The sequence below is a fragment of the Nerophis lumbriciformis genome, linkage group LG37, assembly GCF_033978685.3.
Source record: "Nerophis lumbriciformis linkage group LG37, RoL_Nlum_v2.1, whole genome shotgun sequence".
In the NCBI taxonomy this organism is placed as follows: Eukaryota; Metazoa; Chordata; class Actinopteri; order Syngnathiformes; family Syngnathidae; genus Nerophis; species Nerophis lumbriciformis.
In genome coordinates this window covers 12,360,001-12,384,585 of record NC_084584.2, presented here as the reverse complement: position 1 = coordinate 12,384,585, position 24,585 = coordinate 12,360,001, and the positions used below count along the sequence as shown (strand labels likewise).

Genomic DNA, 24,585 nt, shown 5'->3' with positions numbered 1-24,585 from the left:
CTTCGGTTTCTTCTTCAATTTCGTTTTCGCTACCTGCCTCCACACTACAACCATCCGTTTCAATACATGCGTAATCTGTTGAATCGCTTAAGCCGCTGAAATCCGAGTCTGAATCCGAGCTAATGTCGCTATAGCTTGCTGTTCTTTCCGCCATGTTTGTTTGTGTCGGCTTCACTATGTGACGTCACAGGAAAATGGACGGGTGTATATAACGATGGTTAAAATCAGGCACTTTGAAGCTTTTTTTATGGATATTGCGTGATGGGTAAAATTTTGAAAAAAAAACTTCGAAAAATAAAATAAGCCACTGGGAACTGATTTTTAATGGTTTTAACCCTTCTGAAATTGTGATAATGTTCCCCTTTAACAAACTGAATTTTTAAACACAAGTTTTGCTCATATTTTTGTATTCAAAGAAATGATCATCATAATTTGATGTAAAAAAAAAAAAAAAAGGAACCTCCATCCTCAAGTGGTGACAATTGTTGCACTCTAGCACATTGAGGCTGCTACCGTGCTAGCTGCATTGGACGTGTCCGCCAGCAAGGATGAATGAGAAAGCAAGGACAAACGCTGCGTGTGGACGTGCACGTGTCCCTCACGCACGCACACGCATGGGACGGCGCGGCCGCCTTCTTCGTGCGCTCGTACTTTACAAAAATCATGCGCACGCAACACGCGGCGTCCCCGTTGACACCCGCCTCGGCCAGTGAGGGCCGGCCCGGCCGCCCGCGTCACCACCCCCCTCGGCCAATGGCGACGCAGCGGAGGCGGGGCCACGGGGAGACATTTAGTTTGACATTGTAAATAAGAGCGGAACAGTTGCCGGAGAGCAGCCCGGGGAAGGCGTTCTCAACCTGCGCGCCGAAGAAGGCGGGGAAGGAACAATGCAGAGGCAAGACGACACCTTTTTTTTAACTTTTATTTGCTCTTTTCAACGCTTTTTTACTTCCTCTTTTTCTTTCCCCCTGACCCCTATCCTGCCTCTCAAGGTAACTTCGAGCAGGAAGTTGGTTGTCAGTGGGCGGGGGGAAAGTGGGGGCGGAGCCAAGATGACAGCCAGTGACATTGGAGAGCCTCGCGCTCTCATTGGCTGCCGGCGTAAGGGGAGGCGGACCCTGGGTGTCACGTAGCACGCTAGATTGACTTCTGCTGAATATTAAAGGTAAAGGAGCACAGCGGTTGCTTTCGTCTCTGAGTCGGGAGTGTTGCTGGACCGCAGCCGGGGGAGGAGGGGGTGTTATGGGACACTTTGGTCAGAGGAGACCCGCCAGAAACTGAGTCCGTGTTTCGGCAGCAGGTCATGTCACGCCGGGGGGAGGGGTGGGACGAGAGGGGGGGCTCGCTCCCATGTCCGAGCCGGGAGCCTTTTTTCTTTTTCTGCTACTTTTTCTTTTTGTCCCGGCGCAAGAGTGCCTTTTTTTGCGTGTTGTTGCGAGCAGGCTACACTGGACGGAAGTCCCAAGAGTTGTTGTTCGCTCTCTCTCTCTCGCCGCTCTCAAGGAGACTCGACCATCCGCCATGAAGGGCACGGGGTGAGTGTGACCGCAGTAACCACGGCGACAACAAGTTTCTTCGCATCCCTCCTCAAGGTGAACTTCGGAGTTGTTGGCGTGCGGAGTCGGGGTCACGTGACCCGCCGTGTGGCGTCAGCAGTGTCACATGACCCGCCGTGTGGCGTCAGCGGTGTCACATGATCAGTTGTCAGCAAAGCTGCACGGCTTCCACAACAAGTGCCTGACTTTTCTGGCGGTGTCGATGTCCCGCTGGGGTCCGGCTGCATTACCTCTGCGTGCGACTCCGCCCCCCTCCCCTTAACCCCTCCTTCTCACTCCCAAATGTCCTTGTTTACACGTTAGCGGCAGACGCTGACGCAGGGCTATGTAGTGGTGATGGCATCCATCTTGAAAGGAGATGTGTTGTGTGTGACAACTCTGAAGGGGGCTGTCGGGGTCCCCAAGGGGCGGAGGTGCAGCTGGTCAAAGTGACCTCCAAAGCCCCCCCCCCCCCCGCGGCCTCCGCGCCAGATGGGACGGACAATGTTCTGATCTGATGTCTTCTGATGGAATCTCGCCCCTCTCTCTTCCTCTTCCCACGTTGAAAGTTTTCCATTTTGACAAACACAATCCCATCGGGGGTTAGGGGGGGGGGAAGAGTGCCGCAGATTTTGAGGAAGACTAAAAATAACTTCTAAGTTGAAACCCTCGCTGCCAAATCCCAGGGTTGGCGGTCGTCTCGCGTTGAGATTTGAATATCATTTGCGGGTCAGGGAGAAAAGGAACGCAAAGGTCACGGCGGACAGGCCCCCTGTGTCCGTTTGCCCTTGCCCGGCGCGGGCCTGGCGCGCGTGCAGGTAGCTTCTCCTGAGGCCTAGCCTCGGATGAAGGTCACAGGAATGTGAGATTGGAATGTCAGCAGCGAGGAGGAAATGTGTGGGGAGGAAGTGCGAGCCAAAGCAGAGTGCTAACTGTGCACTAGTGGCCTGGACTGTGCGGGGTCACTTCAGTGCTGCATGCAGGGAAAGTTGAAAAACCTGTCGTTCTCGTCCTCCCCCCACCCATTCCATCTCTCTCCCTCTCCCCCTCCTCCCTCGCCCGCTTCTCTCTGCCGAATGACCTTGGGAGATGGGTGGCGAGCACTTCCTGGAGTTGGCCATAGTGGAAGCAAGGGCAAAGTTTGCAGGGTCAACTGCGTTCCATCGGCCTTGTTTGCTCACATCGCAAAACATTTGCAACGTTACCTAGTAGTTCATCTGGCATTCTTGGCTATGGGAACTCTTTTTTTGTAGTCGATGATTGACCCCGCACTACCATCCTCTCATCCATCATCTTGTGTTTGCCGCTCTGACATGTGCTAGCTGCCAGCGCGCTAACGTCATCTACTGTAATGGATCACACTGCGGCTGTCAGAACAACATACCGGCGCTTTAGCGTGGTTAGCATACGGCTAAGCTATGCCCAAGCCGTTGGTTTTGCTGACCTTCTCCACAGCTGCCGTGACGTCACGCAAACGCCGGCAGTCCGCAGCAACCTGGAAGGTCACAGTAAGGTCATAGCGCAGGGAAGTGAAGTCATCTCCCCGTTCTTCCCTGTTCTCTTCTCCACCTTTTCAGAATCTGAGTCACGGTATTTTCCGGATTCTAGAGCGCACCGGGATGTAAGCCGCACCCCCTAAATTTTAGAAGAATACCATATTTTTCGGACTATAAGTCGCAGTTTTTTTGATAGTTTGGCCGGGGGTGCGACTTATACTCAGGAGCGACTTATGTGTGAAATTATTAACACACTAGCGTAAAATATCAAATAATATTATTTAGCTCATTCACGTAAGAGACTAGACGTATAAGATTTCATGGGATTTAACGATTAGGAGTGACAGATTGTTTGGTAAACGTATAGCATGTTCTATATGTTATAGTTATTTGAATGACTCTTACCATAATATGTTATGTTAACATACCAGGCACCTTCTCAGTTGGTTATTTATGCCTCATATAACGGCCCTAGTGTGTGAATGTGAGTGTGAATGTTGTCTGTCTATCTGTGTTGGCCCTGCGATGAGCAGGTGACTTGTCCAGGGTGTACCCCGCCTTCCGCCCGATTGTAGCTGAGATAGGCTCCAGCGCCCCCCGCGACCCCGAAGGGAATAAGCGGTAGAAAATGGATGGATGGATGGATAACGTACACTTATTCAGCCTGTTGTTCACTATTCTTTATTTATTTTAAATTGCCTTTCAAATGTCTAAGGCTGAAACGACGCGTCGACGTAGTCGACGTCATCGATTACGTAAATACGTCGACACCGTTTTTGTGCGTCGACGCGTCACATACCTTATTTCCTTGAATAGCCTCCGTGGCGCTAATTAATTTAAAACCTCTTCTCACTCCTGCGCTTACCAAAAGGCGTGGGGTAAATTTAGGCCTGCGCTTATAAATTTGAGTGATGTAAGGATACCATCATGAAAAGCACATTTAATAAAAAAAAAAACGTTATTATGGTCTTACCTTTACTTATAAATGAGTATTCTGATCAAAAGCATCGATAACTTGTTTATAGAAGTCTTCCTTATCTTTCTTCAGTTTTAAAAGTCTCTCTGTCTTGATGGAGATATTCCTTTAATTATTACCTCCTGCTTCGATTGAAAGTCCAGTTTAGAAAACTGTTTTATTTTAGATATGTAATCCTCCATGTTAAAAGTGCAAGCAAACGATCGCTGCTCACTCTTGTTGCTTGTTGTCTTCTTCTGCAGCACCGGTCTTCTGCAGTACCGGTAGTCGCAAGAAGGATCACTAGCGCCCTCTATCAGCAGGAGGCGGGAGTCATTTAATGACTCATATTTGACACACGCAGCTACGGTATATTAATAAAACATAGCTGCTTACTGTTCTATTTAGCATATTCAATAGCTTGGACCTTAAATCCTACTGAATAGCTCTTAATCTTCTTCCCTTTATGCGATTTAAAATGATTGAAATCAGCCTCCTCCATTTTGAAAATGATGACTCGTGACGTGACGAGTTAGACCCGGCGGAAATTCTAGACATGCGCTAATAAAAATAATATTTTGCGAAACGAGTTTGACCCGGCGTTAATCCTGAGCCGGCGGTAATGCTAAGCATGCGCTAATTATTTTGCGAAACGAGTTTGACCCGGCAGTAATTCGAGGCATGCGAATACTATATACCCGGCGCCAATTCAAAGAAATACGCACTTTTTTGTATTGGATGTTTATCTTTATTTTTGCACATTTTAAAGCAAAATAAGCAATACTTTTACTTTTGAAATGCTTATACTATTGCAGAATATTAAGATTTGCACTGGATGTTTACTTTTATATTTGCACATTAAAAAGCAAATAAGCTACTTTTAATTTTGTTAAATGTTAAAAGTTTTAAATGTTTACATTGTTACAGAATATTTTGTCATGTTGTTGTCAATGTTGACTGAGTGGCCATACTTTTTTTTTTGTAAATAAAAGCCATGCCTTTTGAAAAAACTGGCCTACATTTATTTTTTCATCTTCATTTTAAATAAAAAAAATAATCGGTAAAAGGAAAAATAATCTATAGATTAATCGAAAAAAAAATAATCTATAGATTAACCGATTAATCGAAAAATTAATCTATAGATTAATCGATAGAAAAATAATCGTTAGCTGCAGCCTTACAAATGTCTATTCTTGGTGTTGGCTTTTATCAAATAAATGTCCCCAAAAAATGCGACTTATATATGTTTTTTTTCCTTCTTTATTATGCATTTTCGGCCAGTGCGACTTATACTCTGAAAAATTGGGTAACATATTTTTCCATATATTAGCCTCACCGGACTATAAACCGCAGATTATGTTGCGAAATGAGTTATTTACACAAATATTTTGTAAATGTTGAGTAACATACCTTAATAGTTTCCAAACGGTGTCTGTAACACGGCAGTACAACGGCTGATCAAACAAAACAGAAGTCATCCTCTTGGACCCACTAGCTGCGGAAGCTAGCTCTCAAATCAACTAAACCAGGGGTGCTCACACTTTTTCTGCAGGCGAGCTACTTTTCAATTGATCAAGTCTACCTCATTCATATATATAATTTACATTTACTTATTTATGAAATATATGTTTTTGTTAACAAGTTAAAGGTGTTTAATGATAATGCAAGCATGTTGAACACATATAGTTAATATTGTTAAAAAATTAAAGGTGTTTAATGATAATACAAGCATGTTTAATACATATAGTTAATATTGTTAACAAGTTAAAGGTGTTTAATGATAATACAAGCATGTTTAACACATACCGGTAGTTAATATTGTTAACAAATTAAAGGTGTTTAATGATAATACAAGAATGTTTAATACATATAGTTAATATTGTTAAAAAATTAAAGGTGTTTAATGATAATACAAGTATGTTTAATACATATAGTTAATATTGTTAACAAGAAAAAGGTGTTTAAAGATAATGCAAGCATGTTTAACACATATAGTTAATATTGTTAAAAAATTAAAGGTGTTTAATGATAATACAAGCATGTTTAACACATAGTTAATATTGTTAACAAGTTGAAGGTGTTTAATGATAATGCAAGCATGTTTAACACATATAGTTAATATTGTTAAAAAATTAAAGGTGTTTAATGATAATACAAGAATGTTTAATACATATAGTTAATATTGTTAACAACTTAAAGGTGTTTAAAGATAATACAAGCATGTTTAACACATAGTTAATATTGTTAATAAGTTAAAGGTGTTTAAAGATAATACAAGCATGTTTAACACATATATATTCCTTTCTTTCATGAAGACAAGAATATAAGTTGGTGTATTACCTGTTTCTGATGACTTGCATTGATTGGAATCAGACAGTGGTGCTGATAATGTCCGCATTTTCGAATGGAGGAGAAAAAAAGTCCTCCTTTCTGTCCAATACCACATGAAAGTGGTTGTTTTTTTTGGCATCTTATTTGTCCAGCTTCCTACTCCTTTGTATGCACTTTACAAGAAATACATTGTCGGCAAACTCCGTAGCTTGCTAGCTTGTGCACGCCAGCTTTCTGAGACTCTTATTTTGGTAGCGCAACTGTGCAGTCGGTCTTTGGAGTTTTGACGACAGGTACGGCGCCAGAGTCTGTTGAAATAAAGTGTTTCTCGCCTTCCAGTCTGTAATTTTAATGAGCTGGCAGCAGCCAGCGTCATCTCAGAAGACCCTCGGGTGCCGTGAATGTCAATCAAGTGACGAAAGTGACGTCATAGTGAAGATTTATGATCGCTCATTTTTAGGACTATTTTTTTAATGCCTGGCTGGTGATCGACTGACACACCCTCCGAGATCGACCCGTAGCTCGCAATCGACGTAATGAGCACCCCTGAACTAAACAGACTCAATAAATCCACGGTGACGTCTTGGTGAATGTACGAAACTGAAACAATACAAAAAGAATGCCATTGTAAGTTAATAATACTAACAAACACTCGTAAACATGTTAGCATATTAGCTAAGGCTGACAGCGCTGTCTCGTCTCGGTTTGATTAATTGCAAATGTTGCATTCGGCTCAGCTGCAACTCTTGAAGCAAATCTTCCCAAAGTGTCTTGCCTAGTTTGGTTTGTTAGTTGAGGCTCCATTCGCGCTACCATCAAGAAGGCAATTAGCTGCAAAAAATCCTCCTCACTAAAGACTTGATTCATTTGGATCTTGTTCTTCTTATTATACAGTAAATGGAGGCGTATGGCTTGCTGGTGTTGTCTTTTGTCCGCACTGATTCTGGCCATCTCAGAGTGATGTCAGAGTCTGAGCGAGTTGCTGATTCTGCTGCCGTCAGCGGCCGACTTGACGTGACGTGACGTGCCAGCGAGCGAGGGATGAGACAGCGGAACAGGAGAGAAAAAGAAGTCCAGGTCGGGTTGAGCCCGACATTAGTGCTGCTGATTCAGCCGAGCGGCATTGACTTTCTCTGAGAGGCTGCGAGGGGTCGGTGGGGGGGTTGCGATCAGGTGAAAGTCGTCAACACGAGAAAGGGGAGCGGAAGGAGAAGGCCGGTGTGGGCCGACGTCATAGAGCAACTGGACACCGTCCTCTTGGTGAAGGACAACAACGGCGCTGCAGGGAAGAGGAGACGTCCTTAACACCGCAGTGTACCATAACACGGCATGCATTAGCAAAGCAGATCATTGCACTTTGTCTGCGAGTAGTATTCCATAGAGAGGCAAGTGGACTAATTAGCTAGCCGCTTGCTTCCATGCCTTGGAAATGATTAGCAACTAGGTGGCTTAGTGGTAACTCTCTCAGTTTGGATCTCACGAGGAACATCTTTGAGTGGAGTTTGCATGTTCTCTGGTACTCGGGCTTCCTTCCCACATCCCAAAACCATGCATGCTCGATTGATACAGTGGTCACCCAAGATCCCTGGTCTCGGCCTTTACCGCACCAACTGTGATCTCATGTTTACATACTCTCTTTACTTTGGTAGGAAGTATTATAAAAAGTTATTCGTATTAGAAGTGCACAACAAATATCTGATGACATAAAGAAATACCCTATTTCCGGATTATAAAGCCCACCGGTAAAAAAACGCCGCACCCACTAAATTTTGGAAGAAAAACTTTATTTTCTATATATTACTACTACTTACCTACTCAGTGGCCTAGTGGTTAGAGTGTTCGCCCTGAGATCGGTAGGTTGTGAGTTCAAACCTAGGTCATACCAAAGACTATAAAAATGGGAGCCATTACCTCCCTGCTTGGCACTCAGCATCAAGGGTTGGAATTGGGGGTTAAATCACCAAAAATGATTCCCGGGTGCGGCCACCGCTGCTGCTCACTGCTCCCCTCACCTCCCAGGGGGTGAACAAGGAGATGGGTCAAATGCAGAGGACAAATTTCACCACACTTAGTGTGTGTGTGACAATCATTGGTACTTTAAGTTAAAGTTAACTTAACTTTAACTTAATTAGCCGCATGGGACTATAAACCGCAGATAAATACGTTGTGAAATTAGTTATTTACTCATAAAGATTTTGTAAATGTTTATTTACATAGAATAGAATATATATTTATTGTCATTGTACATTGTACAACGAAATTGTAAGCAAAAGTAATTTAGTGCAAATTTATAATAACACATAAAAACATAAGTAATGATAAATTAAAATAATAAGAACATAGATAAATAGATTAAAATACATAAAAAAAACAAGCACACAGCTCACATGCCCAGTCATTATTGTCTTGTGTTCACTATTGCTCTCGGGTAAAAAGTGTTCTTAAATCTGGTTGTCCGGCATTTTATTGTCCTGTATCTCCTGCCCGAGGGCAGCAGTCCAGGGTGGACATAAACTGTTTTTTTATGTGTTTTATGTATTTTTATCTATTTATCTATGTTCTTATGTTTTTATCTGTTATTATGAATTTTCACTAAATTAGTTTTGCTTACAATTTCGTTGTACAATGACAATAATGATAAGGTAATTGTTTCCAAAAGTTGTCTGTAGCGCGGCAGTAAAACGGTGGATCAAACAAAACAGAAGTCATCGTCATGCACCCATTAGCTGCGGAAACTAGCTTTTCAATCAGCTCAACGGACTCAATAACTCCACGGTTACGTCTTGGGGAATTTATGAAACTGAAACAATACAAATAGAATGCCATTGTAAGTTAACAATACTAACACAGACACTAGTAGACGGGTTAGCATATTCGCTAATGCTACCTACGCTCGCTTGATTACTTAATAGCACGTACACATATGCATGAAAACACTCCTACAAACATCACACGTGGTTTAGTAAGTATGAATATTTTAGCTATACTGAAGAACTTACAAACGTTGTTTGGAGTGATGAAGGAAGAATCCATACGAGTAGAAACGCTATGGACGATTAGCAGACAAAACGGCACTTTTCCTTCTGGTTCAAAGCTTTAAACTACAGGAATTCACGTTCACCCAGCAGCACCTGCAGTGGGCAAACTCATCCAAAAGAAAAAAACATAAATTAGCCGCACCGCTTTATAAATCGCAGGGTCTAGAGCGTAGGAAAAAAAGTAGTGGTTTATAGTCCGGAATTATATAAATAAATAAACTCCTTTAATGCAGGATTACCCATACTGTGATGTAGATAGGAATGGGTACAGGTATTTATTCTGTTTAATTCTGCAAATGACCCCTGTGCCACACGTAAGACACCCACCCGTCTGTGAGCAAACCCAACTCTTATCAACTATTTAGCTTATTTAATTCCCGTCACCAGCAAACAAAGGTAATTAAAGAGCGAAGGGGAGTGTTATTGCAGCAGGAACTCATTGATGTGTTACTACAGTACACTCAGCCTTAACGATCCACGTCGCCATCAGCTGGCGGCTTTTTTTGGTCGTGGCAAGCCGGTGTGGCCTCGACGCAACGGCATTATCCAGGTTTAACGTCAGAAGTGGCAAATGAAAGCAGCAAAATGTGACAAAATGAAGAGCAGTGACGTGTGAAAGAGTCAATATGCGTGCTGATTGGCTGCTCTGTTTTAATGCGTTCATTTTTTTCTAATATTTTCGGGATCTACTGGTGAAGTCCCAACTTGTCAATAGCAAATCGACCGCTAGTATAAATAAAGTCTCTCAATCAGGAGTGTCCAAACTTTCACGTCACAAGTTTAAATAAGGAATCTGGCCCAGAGGGTGCCTCCTACTTAATTGGAGATCTTCGACAGCACAATTGCTGCAACTTTGCCTCCTTCTTGTGGACGGCAAGAGTAATTCAGGTTAATAACCATGAATTGGACTTTGAAGTGAACACTGCACAGCATTTTAATGTATGACCCAATCCAAACAACCTTTCCCACTCATGGCGCAAATAAACTAACAGAAAAAGTCAACACGTTTGGTCACACAACACAACCTGCTAACTGAACTTTGTGGGTATTATAAAAAATTCCCTGTAAGAGCACATAACTCAAAATGCAAAGTTTATACCCATTTAAATCCACTACAATGCATGATGGGAAAATGAAAAACACTCTCCACACTTAAGCGGGGGAGAATAAGGAACACAACAAATAAGTGCCGTTTGGTTATTTTAACGTGAAATAAATGATATCGATATTTTCTTAATTCATATCTTGTTTAGAAATATATCGATATATCTTACAAACTGGATATATCGCCCAGCCCTAATGTATGTATGTATCGTACGTATGTATGGTACGTACATACGTATCGTACGTATGTATGTATGTATCGTATGTATGGTACGTACATACGTATGTATGTATGTATCGTATGTATGGTACGTACATACGTATTGTACGTATGTATGGTACGTACGTACGTATGTATGGTACGTACCGTACGTATGTATGGTATGTACATACATACATACATACATATGTATGTATGGTACGTACATACATACATACATACGTATGTATGTATGTATGTATGGTACATACATACGTGTGTATGTATGGTACGTATGTATGTATGTATGTATGTATGGTACGTACATACATACGTATGTATGTATGTATGGTACATACATACGTGTGTATGTATGGTACGTATGTATGTATGTATGTATGTATGGTACGTACATACATACGTATGTATGTATGTATGGTACGTACATACATATGTATGTATGCATGATACGTATGTATGTATGCATGGTACGTACATACATACGTATGTATGTATGGTACGTACATACATACGTATGTATGTATGGTACGTACATATGTACGTATGTATGTATGGTACGTACATATGTACGTACGTATGTATGGTACGTACGTATGTATGTATTGTACGTACGTATGAATGGTACGTACATACGTATGTATTAGGGCTGCAACAACTAATCGATTAAATCGATTAAAATCGATTATAAAAATAGTTGGCGATTAATTTAGTCATCGATTCGTTGGATCTATGCACATGCGCAGAAGCTACATTTTTTTATTTATTTAAAAAATATATATTTTTTTTAATAAACCTTTATTTATAAACTGCAACATTTACAAACAGCTGAGAAACAATAATCAAAATAAGTATGGCGTCAGTATGCTTTTTTTCCTCCCAATAAAATACTGGAAAGGATAGAAATGTAGTTTGTCTCTTTTATCCGATTATTAATCGATTAATCAAAGTAATAATCGACAGATTAATCGATTATCAAACTAGTTAGTTGCAGCCCTAGTATGTATGTATAGTACATACATACATGTATGTATGATACGTACATATGTACCATACATACATACGTATGTATGTATGTACGTACGTACGTACGTATGTATGTATGGTACGTACATATGCACGCGTGTATGGTCCGTACGGTACATACATACATATGCATGTATGTATGGTACGTACATACGTATGTATGTGTGGTACATACGTACATACGTATGTATGTGTGGTACATACGTATGTATGTGTGGTACGTACGTACATACGTATGTATGTGTGGTACGTACGTACATACGTATGTATGTGTGGTACGTACGTACAGACGTATGTATGTGTGGTACGTACGTACAGACGTATGTATGTGTGGTACGTACGTACAGACGTATGTATGTGTGGTACGTACGCACAGACGTATGTATGTGTGGTACGTACGCACATACGTATGTATGTGTGGTACGTACGCACATACGTATGTATGTGTGGTACGTACGCACATACGTATGTATGTGTGGTACGTACGCACATACGTATGTATGTGTGGTACGTACGCACATACGTATGTATGTGTGGTACGTACGTACATACGTATGTATGTGTGGTACGTACGTACATACGTATGTATGTATGTGTCGTACGTACGTACATACGTATGTATGTATGTGTGGTACGTACGTACATACGTATGTATGTGTGGTACGTACGTACATACGTATGTATGTGTGGTACGTACGTACATACGTATGTATGTGTGGTACGTACGTACATACGTATGTATGTATGTGTGGTACGTACGTACATACGTATGTATGTATGTGTGGTACGTACGTACATACGTATGTATGTATGTGTGGTACGTACGTACATACGTATGTATGTGTGGTACGTACATGCGTATGTGTGGTACGTACATACGTACGTACATACGTATATGTATATACACTATATTGGCCACCCATCCAAATGGTCAGAATCAGGTGTCCTAATCACTCTGCCCTACCACAGTTGTATAAAATCAAGCACTTAGGCATGGAGACTGTTTCTACAAACATTTGTGAAAGAATGGGCCGCTCTCAGGAGCTCAGTGATTTCCAGAGTGGAACTGTCTTAGGATGCCGCCTGTGCAACAAATGCAGTCGTGAAATTTCCTCGCTCCTTATTATTACAAAGTCAACTGTCGGCTTTATTATAAGAAAATGGAAGAGTTTGGGAACAACAGCAACTCAGCCACAAAGTGGTAGGAGTGTGAAATTTGGTGGAGGGAGAATTATGGTGTGTGTGGTTGTTTTTCAGGAGTTGGGCTAGGCCCCTTAGTTCCAGTGAAAGGAACTTTGAATGCTCCAGGATACCAAAACATTTTGGACAATTCCATGCTCCCAACCTTGTGGGAACAGTTTGGAGCGGGTCCCTTCCTCTTTCAACATGACTGTGCACCAGTGTACAAAGCAAGGTCCATAAAGACATGGATGACAGAGTCCGGTGTAGATGGACTTGACTGGCCTGCACAGAGTCCTGACCTGAACCCGATAGAACACCTTTGGGATGAATTAGAACGGAGACTGAGAGCCAGGCCATCAGTGTGTGACCTCACCAATGCGCTTTTGGAAGAATGGTCAAAAATCGCTATAAACACATTCCGCAACCTTGTGGACAGCCTTCCCAGGAGAGTTGAAGCTGTAATAGCTGCAAAAGGTGGACTGACATCATATTGAACCCTATGGGTTAGGAATGGGATGGCACTTCTAGTTCATATGTGAGTCAAGGCAGGTGGCCAAATACTTTTGGCAATATAGTGTATGTTTGTGTATATTTATATATATTCTTACTTTACATGCAGTCGGCTATCGGCCCCCGGCCAAATTTTGGTGTGAATGCCGGTTTGTCTACATGTGTCCTGGGATTGGACCCTGCTTCTCACCCTTAAGTTAGCTGGGATAGGCTCCAGCGCACCCTTTGCCCTGACAAGGACAATCGCTATAGAAGCAAGGCTGATAGATTGTAGCTAATGTTGGACACGTTTCTTCTGGATTATTCATGTCCACTCTTCCACTCACTCCCTTTGTGCGTGTGTTTAATGTGTATCTAGATTAAATGTCACAGGAGTGCTAAGAAAGTATTTCAAAGTTGTGTGTGTGTGTGTGTGTGTGTGTGTGTGTGTGTGTGTGTGTGTGTGTGTGTGTGTGTGTGTGTGTGTGTGTGTGTGTGTGTGTGTGTGTGTGTGTGTGTGTGTGTGTGTGTGTGTGTGTGTGTGTGTGTGTGTGTGTGTGTGTGTGTGCGTGCACTGTACATCAATCAATCTGCCTTTGTTTCCTTTGACCCACCGCGTTGTTACCATGGCATTAAGGCTAATGCTGCTCAGTAATGGGCTCAATTATTCTTCAGGTTAGGGAGTGTGACGCTGGCAGGCGTGCACAAATGGACAAGGATGTCTTGCTGGACGTCGTCACAAGACGGGTCGCTGATTTAACCGCCTCCTTCGGAAACAAATGCCTTTCCCCGTTGCCATTACGCCCGGGCGTCACGATACATCACCTGTGGGTTGGAGACGAGACCCTTCCCGAGGATTACCGAGGATTCGGCCGCCGGGTTTTCAATCGACATTGAAATCTAGCAAACGCCCGGGCAGGGGAGGGGACATTGTCACGGTCAATCACTGTGCTGTCATGGCGCAGCGACAAGCGACCCCATCGATTCCTGCTGTAGCCTCCCGCCGCCTGTCTCATTGATTTAGGCTGCACACTCTTCCATGACGGCCTGTCCTTCTCCATTAATTACCTCTGCCAAGCACACCACAGGATGTTGCTATTGAACGTTGGTTCAAATATGCTCCACCGATATCCACCAACTACAATGTGGAAATCTCCCCCTTCACTTTTTTCATGCGCAATATTGCCCCCCAAAGGCCTGGGGTGGAACATTCAAAGTGATTCCAAGGAGAAACAAAACCTTGTGGTTTGTGGAGGAATGACATGTGGGCCAGTGTATATTTGGTGCGGATTTGGGAATGTGTTTTCCAGGGTATCCCTAACCCATGGCTCTTTAGTGCCTCCCTAGTGGCTCCCTGGAGCTTCTTAAAAAATGTATGAAAATGGAAAAAGAAAGGGGGGACATTTTTTTTTAAAATTTTTTTTTAATTTGGTTTCTGTAGGACAAACATGACACAAACGTCCTAATTGTCTGAAAGCCCACCCTTTTATTATGTTTGTTTATGCTTTGTACTTAAATGTAGAATATATGTATGATATGTCCGGGGTCGGGACCCGGAGTGGACCGCTCGCCTGTGTATCGGTTGGGAACATCTCTGCGCTGCTGACCCGTCTCCGCTCGGGATGGTTTCCTGCTGACCCCACTGTGGACTGGACTCTTACTGTTATGCTGGATCCACTATGGACTGTACTCTTACAATATTATGTTAGACCCACTCGACATCCATTGCATTCGGTCTCCCCTAGAGGGGGGGGGTTACCCACATATGCGGTCCTCTCCAAAGTTTCTCATAGTCATTCACATCGACGTCCCACTGGGGTGAGTTTTTCCTTGCCCTTATGTGGGCTTTGTACCGAGGATGTCGTTGTGGCTTGTGTAGCCCTTTGAGACACTTGTGATTTAGGGCTATATAAATAAACATTGATTGATTGATTGATTGATATATTTATATTATTCACTTGTGAATAATGCTGTATAATAGACTGTATTTATATTATTCACATGTGAATAATGCTGTATATTAGGGGTGTAACGGTACACAAAAATGTCGGTTCGGTACGTACCTCGGTTTAGAGGTCACGGTTCGGTTCATTTTCGGTACAGTAAGAAAACAACAAAATATACATTTTTGGGTTATTTATTTACCAAATTTGCAAAATCTTCCACCAAACAAATTTTTCTTAGTGGAATATTTGATGTGAAGTAATGGGAACCTTGGATAGATCAATAATTCATAATAACATTGATTTTGATTCAATATTATGTTTTGAGCAATGACAGTTTGAAAGAAAAAAAACAGCTTTGTTTTATTAGTCAACATTGCAACTTTTTCTAAATTACATTTCACCTTTAAGCTTTTTTATTTCACTTTTGTTATGTTTTTGTTTATTTTAATAGTATTTTTAGAATGTGCCGTGAGCCTTTAAAACATTAGCTGTGGGCCGCAAACGGCCTCCGGGGCACACTTTTGACACCCCTGCTATAGATAATAAAAAATTAAATGTGATAAATCTATGGATAAAAAGCAGAGCCTGGCGACGCATGCGCGTTTATCATAACTCTCTCGCTCTCTCTGTCTCTGCCCCTCCCTCACCAATGCTGCTGCGCCGCACAATTTGTTTTGTTTTTAGCCCCTTCTTAATCCTGAACGTACATTGAAAATACACGCAACCCTAACTCAAAATGCCGGACATTAGAGGCATTTAAGAAACTCCGCCCTGACAGCTCCGCAAAAGAGGACACGTCTGGTGAAAAGAGGACGTATGGTCAGTCTATCGTAGCCTGTTAGCTGCTAGCATGCCGTGTGTTGTGCCTCGGTGTGCATTGTTTACACAACGTGCGTTACGCTACTTAATATGTCCGTGTGGAAACTCGTTCGGTACACCTCCGAACCAAACCGGAACCCCCGTACCGAAGTGGTTCAATACAAATACATGTACCGTTACACCCCTACTGTATAGTATTTGTCTATTGTGAGCGAACTGTGGTGTTGAATTTCCCCCAGGGATCAATAAAGTACTTTCTATTCTATTCTATTCTATTAACTGGTGAAACTATTGGGGGAGCGCCGTTTTGTCCTACTAATTTCGGGGGTCCATGAACGCACCGTAGTTGTGTGGCTTGTGACGCTGCCCATTAGATCGCTCTGGGAGGGTGTGTCACTCGATCGTGAGGCATCAAAAAAATAAAAAGTAGACCTAAAATTACTGATCATCAATTTTAACTAACCCTTGTGTGGTGTTCGGGTCTGTGGGACCCGTTTTCATTTTTTATTAAAAGAAAAATGATACAATTAATTCATTTTTCAAACTGAGACTCACTGACTTTGTCTCATTTTCTGTGAAGAACATATATCAGAATACATATTTAATGACCACACACCATACACCCCCCCTACACATTTCTATTACATATAAGATGTCTGGGTCCACTGGACCCGGGGCTAATAGAAGTGTGGAAATTGATGTTCTGTGTACCACACACACACACACACAAACACACACACACACACACACAGCAGGCCTAGACAGGAGGAGGACAGGGTGTAGGTACACAGAACATCAGAGGGTCAAATGTGCGAGAAAATGAGAGCAGACAGTGTTGACAAACAATGTTGCAACCTTGTGTGGGAACCGCAGGTGCAGAAACACAAAATAAGAATCCCTATGGGATGCAGAAACTGGCAGAGAAATTTTCCGTGCAACGTTCATATTGTTGTTACTCAGCCAGCGTTTGTGGGTCTGATGGACCCGTTGCATTTTGTGGATTTTAATGCCTCACAATCACACTTATGTTAAAATACTGAACAGATGTTTACCTTATCCCAATAAACATCTGTTCAGTATTTTAACATAAAGTAAATTGGTATGAAGAAAATACGACCGTTCAGGCACGTGAAAAGCACTTTTTATTACAACATTCTCTCTCCGTACCGGCTGTCAAAATTGTCAAGACCGACCGCACAGTTCCTGTCTTCAAAATAGAAGTGCTGCACCATCCTGCCTGCGCTAACAAAATAAAAGTCTTAGAAAACTAGCTTATACAAGCTAGCGAGCTACGGCGGCAACGCCAATGTATTTCTTGCAAAGGCTATAAAAACGAGTATGGAATCTGGACAGATAAAACGCTAAAAAGAACCACTTTCATGTGGTGACATACGTCTGATTCCAATCAATGCAAGTCATCAGAAAAAGGTAATACACCAACTTATATTCTTGTCTTCATTAAAGAAGGGAATCTGTGTTTTAAACATGCCTGTATTTTTAGTCCACACCTTTAACATGTGAACAAAAACATCTATTTTAAAAATATATGTGTATGTAGGTAGGTAGGTAGATCCCCTCGGCTTGGTCATTTGCTAAGTAGCACACCTGCTGAAAAAGTGTGGGCACCCCTGGTTTAAATGTATAACTTTCTCCAACACTGCCACAGAAAGACGTGTGTTATGCCACTTTTTTATCTAATGCTGTGCGTGAATGCACAAAGGTGAGCTTTGTTGATGTTATTGACTTGTGTGTAGTGCTAAACAGGCATATTTGTTTAGTGCATAACTGCAAGCTAATCAATGCTAACATGCTATTTAGGCTAGCTGTATGTACATATTGCATCATTTTGCCTCGTTTGTAGGTATATTTGAGCTCAATTATTTTCTTTTCCTTACGTCCTCTGTGTAATTTTGTTTTTGCATTAGAAGAAGACAGCCTGCTGTTTCCTTTAACATGGACACACACATCTACTCCTTTGGCCATTCTAAGCCATTCATTTCTAGGAGTTATCTAACCCACTGAGAAGCCTCCGTTTTACTATTGTGTAAAAATGCGTGGACTAAATGTAAAATTTCAACATTTCTGTCAACAAAGATTTGTGTCAGCCTGCGACACACATTTTTTTTTCCAGCACGGTGTTGTTACAGGCAGATGGCTGTTGTAAACAAAACAAATACCTGTGCAAGCAGATATTCTTAAACATGAACAACATCAAATCCAAATACCGCACCCGCCTCACAGATAAGAGCTTGCAGTCTTATAAACACTTACATCACGTGTTGCTTTCATTATTACACTTATATAAGGCTTTAATTTTTTTGCGGCTTCTGACAGATTTGTTTTTTGTATTTTGGTCCAATACGGCTCTTTGAACACTTTAGGTTGCCGACCCCTGCCTTAGGTGTACAGCTTTGAGGGACACAATTTGGTCATAGAATGACTGTGGTTGCTCCTCGCCAGTAGTGAAAACCTTCTTTGAATAAGTTCGATTTTCCGGACTATAAAGTGGACCGGTACTCTATATTAGCTGCACCCACAACATTTTTGAGAGAGAACACTTTTTTTCCATTAGCCACACTGGAGTGTAAGCCGCAGATATATACGTTTTGAAATGAGCTATTAACACAAAAATATTTTATAGATTTTTATTTACATACCTTAATTGTTTTCAAAGGCTGTAAAACGGCTGATCAAACAAAACAGAAGTCCAATCAGCTAAACAGACGCAACGTTTTGGTGAATTTACTGAGGAATTTCTGAAATGTAACAATACAAAAATAATGCCATTGTAAGTTAATAATACCAACACAAACACTCGTAAACGTGTTAGCATATTAGCTAATGCTAACGACGCGAGCTTGATTACATCACGATAGCACTTACAAATATGCATGAAAACACTCCTACAGATATCACACATGGGACGTTTAGAAGGTAAAAATTGTTTTAGTTGTAAAACAAATTGCTCGGCGTGATGAATGAAAAACGCTATGGATAGTGAGAACAATGTTTTTCAACCGCTAGTGTGCCGCGAGATACAGTCTGGTGTGCCGTGGGAGATTATGTAATTTCACCTAATTGGGTTAAAATATTTTTCACGAACCAGTAATTATAATCTGCAATTGTGCCGTTGTTGAGTGTCGGTGCTGTCTAGAGCTCGGCAGAGTAACCGTGTAATACTGTTCCATATCAGTAGGTGGCAGCAGGTAGCTAATTGCTTTGTAGATGTCGGGAACATGGTTTGTCGTGATCATAATATGCAGACAGCGGGAGGCAGTGTGAAGGTAAAACGGTGTCTAATGCTTAAACCAAAAATAGACAAAAGGTGAGTGCCATGAACTTATTCGGGTGTTACCATTTAGTGGTCAGTTGTACGGAATATGTACTGTATTTAGCAATCTACTAATAAAAGTTTCAATCAATCAATCAATGCCCCTAAGCAAAGGCATTGAATCTTAGGAATGGCTATACAAAACGAAACTAAAACTAAACTGGCTGCAAAGTAAACAAAAACAGAATGCTGGACGACAGCAAAGACTTACAGTGTGTGGAGCAGACGGCGTCCACAAACTATATCCGTTCATGACATGACAATCAACAATGTCCCCACTAAGAAGGAAAGCGTCCGCACAACTTGAATAGTCTTGATTGCGAAAACAAAACAAGTGCGGAGAATAGCGTTCAAGGAAGACATGAAACTGCTACAGGAAAATACCAACAAAAGAGGAAAAGCCACCAAAACAGGAGCGCAAGACAAGAACTAAAACACTACACACAGGAAAACACCAAAAAAACAAAATAAGTCAGGTGGTGACAGTACACCTACTTTGAGACAAGAGCTACAGTGATGCATGCTTGGTTATGCTTTAAAGTCATATCCAACAATTGTGAGAACGACTTTTTATTGTCAATATCAGCTGCTGAGTTTCATTTTTTATGTTTTCTGCTGGCGGTGTGCCTCCGGATTTTTTCATGAAAAAAAAGTGCCTTGCCTCAAAAAAGGTTGAAAAACACTGAGTTAGAAGATGGCGTTTCTACTTCAGGTTGAAAGCTCTTAAAAGAAGAGCACTGCAGCACCTGCAGTGAGTGAACTCGCCCAAAACATGGCACCGTAGCACAAACTAACACACTTTTTTAGTGTCTTTGCTTGTTTTCTAGTTGTTGTTTTTTTAACTATTTGCGTTATGGCCGGCAGCGAAGACAAATCCATAAGCCGCAGGGTTCAAAGCGGAGGAAAAAAGTAGCGGTTTATAGTCTAGAATGTACGGTAATAATTACCTGTGATAAGGTCGCATTTTGTAAAAGAATGTCATTTCATGGTAGGGGGAACACTCTAGCTCTGGCCTGGGCAATTATTTTGCCTGGAGGGGCCAAATTTAGAGAAAAAAATGTATATCTATGTTTAGGAACACGAATACAAAACCTCACAATAATGTCTGATTGAATGTTAAAACCGTTATGACAGACAGCCTTAAAAAACGGAATGGAATTTAAATGTATTTTACTGAATGAGACACCCAGAATGTACGTGAAAATAAAGAATGTGTGATATACAACATTAACTATGAACAATAAAACACTGAATATTGACAACATATGAAAATCTCACCCTCTCTCGATCGACATATTTCACAAGCAAGCTAAACGCAACAAAAATGCAACAAACACAGCGAAATATGAACGTGAATGGTAAGAAAAAACCCCACCTACAATCTGATGTATCTGATATAGCACTAAGCTTTGTAAAATCTTTGTAAAAATCTTCTTTCGCGTTTGTCCCTGACACCCGCATTTCAGGCTGACACTCTTTGCAAACGCTCCCCACCCACATTGCTTGGTGCCTCGTCTGAGCTGCTGTGACTTAGATTACCATAGTAACTAATTAGATTACCATAGTAACTAGTATATCACTTAGATTACCATAGTAACTAATTAGATTACCATAGTAACTAGTATATCATGCAAAAGTGCAGATTCCAACCATTGAAATGCTTTGTAAAGTTCAAGACTTACGGTCATTTGAAAACATCACTGCCCATCATAATACAGTTTCCATCTTAAAGGGGAACATTATCACCAGAACTATGTAAGCGTCAATATATACCTTGATGTTGCAGAAAAAAGACCATATATATTTTCAACCAATTTCCGAACTCTAAATGGGTGAATTTTGGCGAATTAAACGCCTTTCTAATATTCGCTCTCGGAGCGATGACGTCACATCGGGAAGCAATCCGCCATTTTCTCAAACACCGAGTCAAATCAGCTCTGTTATTTTCCGTTTTTTTCGACTGTTTTCCGTACCTTGGAGACATCATGCCTCGTCGGTGTGTTGTCGGAGGGTGTAACAACACGAACAGGGACGGATTCAAGTTGCACCAGTGGCCCAAAGATGCGAAAGTGGCAAGAAATTGGACGTTTGTTCCGCACACTTTACCGACGAAAGCTATGCTACGACAGAGATGGCAAGAATGTGTGGATATCCTGCGACACTCAAAGCAGATGCATTTCCAACGATAAAGTCAAAGAAATCTTCCGCCAGACCCCCATTGAATCTGCCGGAGTGTGTGAGCAATTCAGGGACAAAGGACCTCGGTAGCACGGCAAGCAATGGCGGCAGTTTGTTTCCGTAGACGAGCGAGCTAAACCCCCTATCGACCCTAGCTTCCCTGGCCTGCTGACATCAACTCCAAAACTGGACAGATCAGCTTTCAGGAAAAGAGCGCGGATGAGGGTATGTCTACAGAATATATTAATTGATGAAAATTGGGCTGTCTGCACTCTCAAAGTGCACGTTGTTGCCAAATGTATTTCATATGCTGTAAACCTAGTTCATAGTTGTTAGTTTCCTTTAATGCCAAACAAACACATACCAATCGTTGGTTAAAAAGCGATCGCCGAATTCGTCCTCGCTTTCTCCCGTGTCGTTTTCGTCGGTTTCGCTTGCATACGGTTCAAACAGATATGGCTCAATAGCTTCAGTTTCTTCTTCTTCAATTTCGTTTTCGCTACCTGCCTCCACACTACAACCATCCGTTTCAATACATTCGTAATCTGTTGAATCGCTTAAGCCGCTGAAATCCGAGTTTGAATCCGAGCTAATGTCGCTATAGCTTGCTGTTCTTTCCGCCGTTTGTTTGTGTTGGCATCACTATGTGACGTCACAGGAAAATGGACGGGTGTTTATAACGATGGTTAAAATCAGGCACTTTGAAGCTTTTTTTAGGGATATTGCGTGATGGGTAAAATTTTGAATTTTTTTTCGAAAAATATAATAAGCCACTGGGAACTGATTTTTAATGGTTTTAACCATTCTGAAATTGTGATAATGTTCCCCTTTAAATATCTAAAAAATTTGGGAATGTCCGGCGGGCCAGATTGGAAAGCTTAACGGGCCGAATGTGGCCCCTGGGCCTTAATTTGCCCAGGTCTGCTTTAGCTGCTACCTGCCGTGTATTTCTGGCACTTGGTTAGCATTTGACCCACATAGGTTGTCGGCACAGAATTGCGCCTGTGGTTGTCTGCCTCTTACCCCCCATGCGCTAAAGCCTCTGGCACTTTGGGATTAACACTCCTCGCATCTCTTGAGTCGAGAGCGAGGGCACGATCCAGACACTCGGAGCCCTGCGTGCCCAGACAGGCAGCCCCATGTTCCCCTGCCCCGCAGCAGATTCCTGGCATGCCATAGTAACCTGCCGGATCCTCTTTCAGACAGTCGCCCCTTCAGACTCCCCTCCTTCCGCTTCCTCCTGAGCAAGCAGCGCTCTCGGACATGCATGTTTGCGTTACTTGGATTCCTCTTTGCTCAATGCATAGAACGCATGCAATGCCATCCCAACTATATCCAGGCATGTTAGCGGCGCACCAGAATAGAAGCCTGATTCTAAAATGGACTAGGAAGATAATAATAGTCTCTGATGGAATGTGTGGGTGAATTGTTTCCTCATAAGACACCATTTCAGATTATTCAAATCAAGCCTGATTTTGTCTGTCTGATGCGACTTTTCGTACTAAGAACTACGCCTGTGTCCCCCCCCCCTATCCTCTCTCCTTGCAGCCTCGTAGATCATGTCTGCAGATTCGTTTGGCGCCGGCGGCAGCGATGCCCAGCAGACTCTGCAGTCCTTCTGGCCTCGCGTCATGGAGGAGATCAGGAACCTGACTGTGGTGAGTCTGCTGCATCACAGGCGCCCGCCCCGCCACCGTGCGCCCGCTCACTGGAGTTTGTACGTTTCAGAAGGACTTTCGCGTGCAGGAGTTGCCACTGGCTCGAATCAAGAAAATCATGAAGCTGGATGAGGATGTCAAGGTAAACAGCTAGTTTTACACGCAAACGCCCCTTTTCCACCGCAGGGATTCACCGGAGTAAAAACAAAGTATATAGGGTACTTCTGGGAGGTAGGCTTCATGCTAAAGAACACTCATGTCTGAATAGGGCTGGGCGATAGTTGTGTGAATCTTTGGACGCCTAACGATCCCATTCAGAATTGATTCAAACAGTTTCTTGCAATGTATTATTTGGTATAATAATCATAATGAAACTGGTTCAATACAGGTTACATGTTCGAAAATCTTCTTCTGGTTGCATGGATATGGCCTAAAACATTATTTTTAATATATATACAGTACAGGCCAAAGTAGGGCTGAGCGATATAGCCTTTTATTAAAGGGGAACATTATCACCAGACCTATGTAAGCGTCAATATATACCTTGATGTTGCAGAAAAAAGACCATATATTTTTTTAACCGATTTCCGTTCTGTTCCCCTTTAATATCTTGATATTTTTAGGCCATGTCACGATACACGATATATATCTCGATATTTTGCCTTAGCCTTGAATGAACACTTGATGTATATAATCACAGCAGTATTATGATTCTATGTGTCTACTAGGGCTGCAACAACTAATCGATTAAATCGATTATAAAAATAGTTGGCGATTGATTTAGTCATCGATTCGTTGGATCTATGCTATGTGCATGCGCACAGGCTACGTTTTTATTATTATTATTTTTTTTTACTTTTTACTTTTATTTATAAACTGCGACATTTACAAACAGCTGAGAAACAATAATCAAAATAATAGGGGTGTAACGGTACGTGTATTTGTATCGAACCGTTTCGGTACGGGGGTTTCGTTTCGGTGTGCCGAACGAGTTTCCACACGGACATATTAAGTAGCGTGCTGCACGTTGTGTAAACAATACTCAAAATGCCGGACATTTGAGGCATTTGAGAAACTCCGCCCTGACAGCTCCACAAAAGAGGACATGTCCGGTGAAAAGACGACGTATGGTCAGTCTATCGTAGCCCGTTAGCTGTTAGCATGTTAGCAAAAGAGGACATGTCTGATTATAGCATGCTAGCAGCGACCGAGCTCAGTCCTGACCATACGTCCTCTTTTCACCGGACATGTCCTCTTTTGCGGGGCTGTCGGGCGGAGTT

The 24,585-nt window shown here is 42.1% G+C and overlaps 1 protein-coding gene across 9 annotated transcripts in view; it reads left to right on the top strand.

The window, feature by feature from the left end:
- The window catches only part of nfyc (nuclear transcription factor Y, gamma), a 70,299-nt gene that overhangs the window by 17,548 nt on the left and 28,166 nt on the right, over positions 1–24,585 (top strand). For 3 of the 9 annotated variants that reach the window (XM_061931486.1, XM_061931485.1, XM_061931479.1), the window contains exons 2-3: positions 23,196–23,305; positions 23,376–23,447. In XM_061931486.1, coding sequence (XP_061787470.1) covers positions 23,207–23,305; positions 23,376–23,447 — 171 coding nt within the window. In that variant the 5' untranslated portion in view covers positions 23,196–23,206. Of the gene's footprint in view, positions 1–757; positions 896–1,332; positions 1,536–23,195; positions 23,306–23,375; positions 23,448–24,585 lie in introns of those variants that run through there. The other 6 variants (XM_072912601.1, XM_061931483.1, XM_061931484.1 and 3 more) reach the window with 5 other exon arrangements.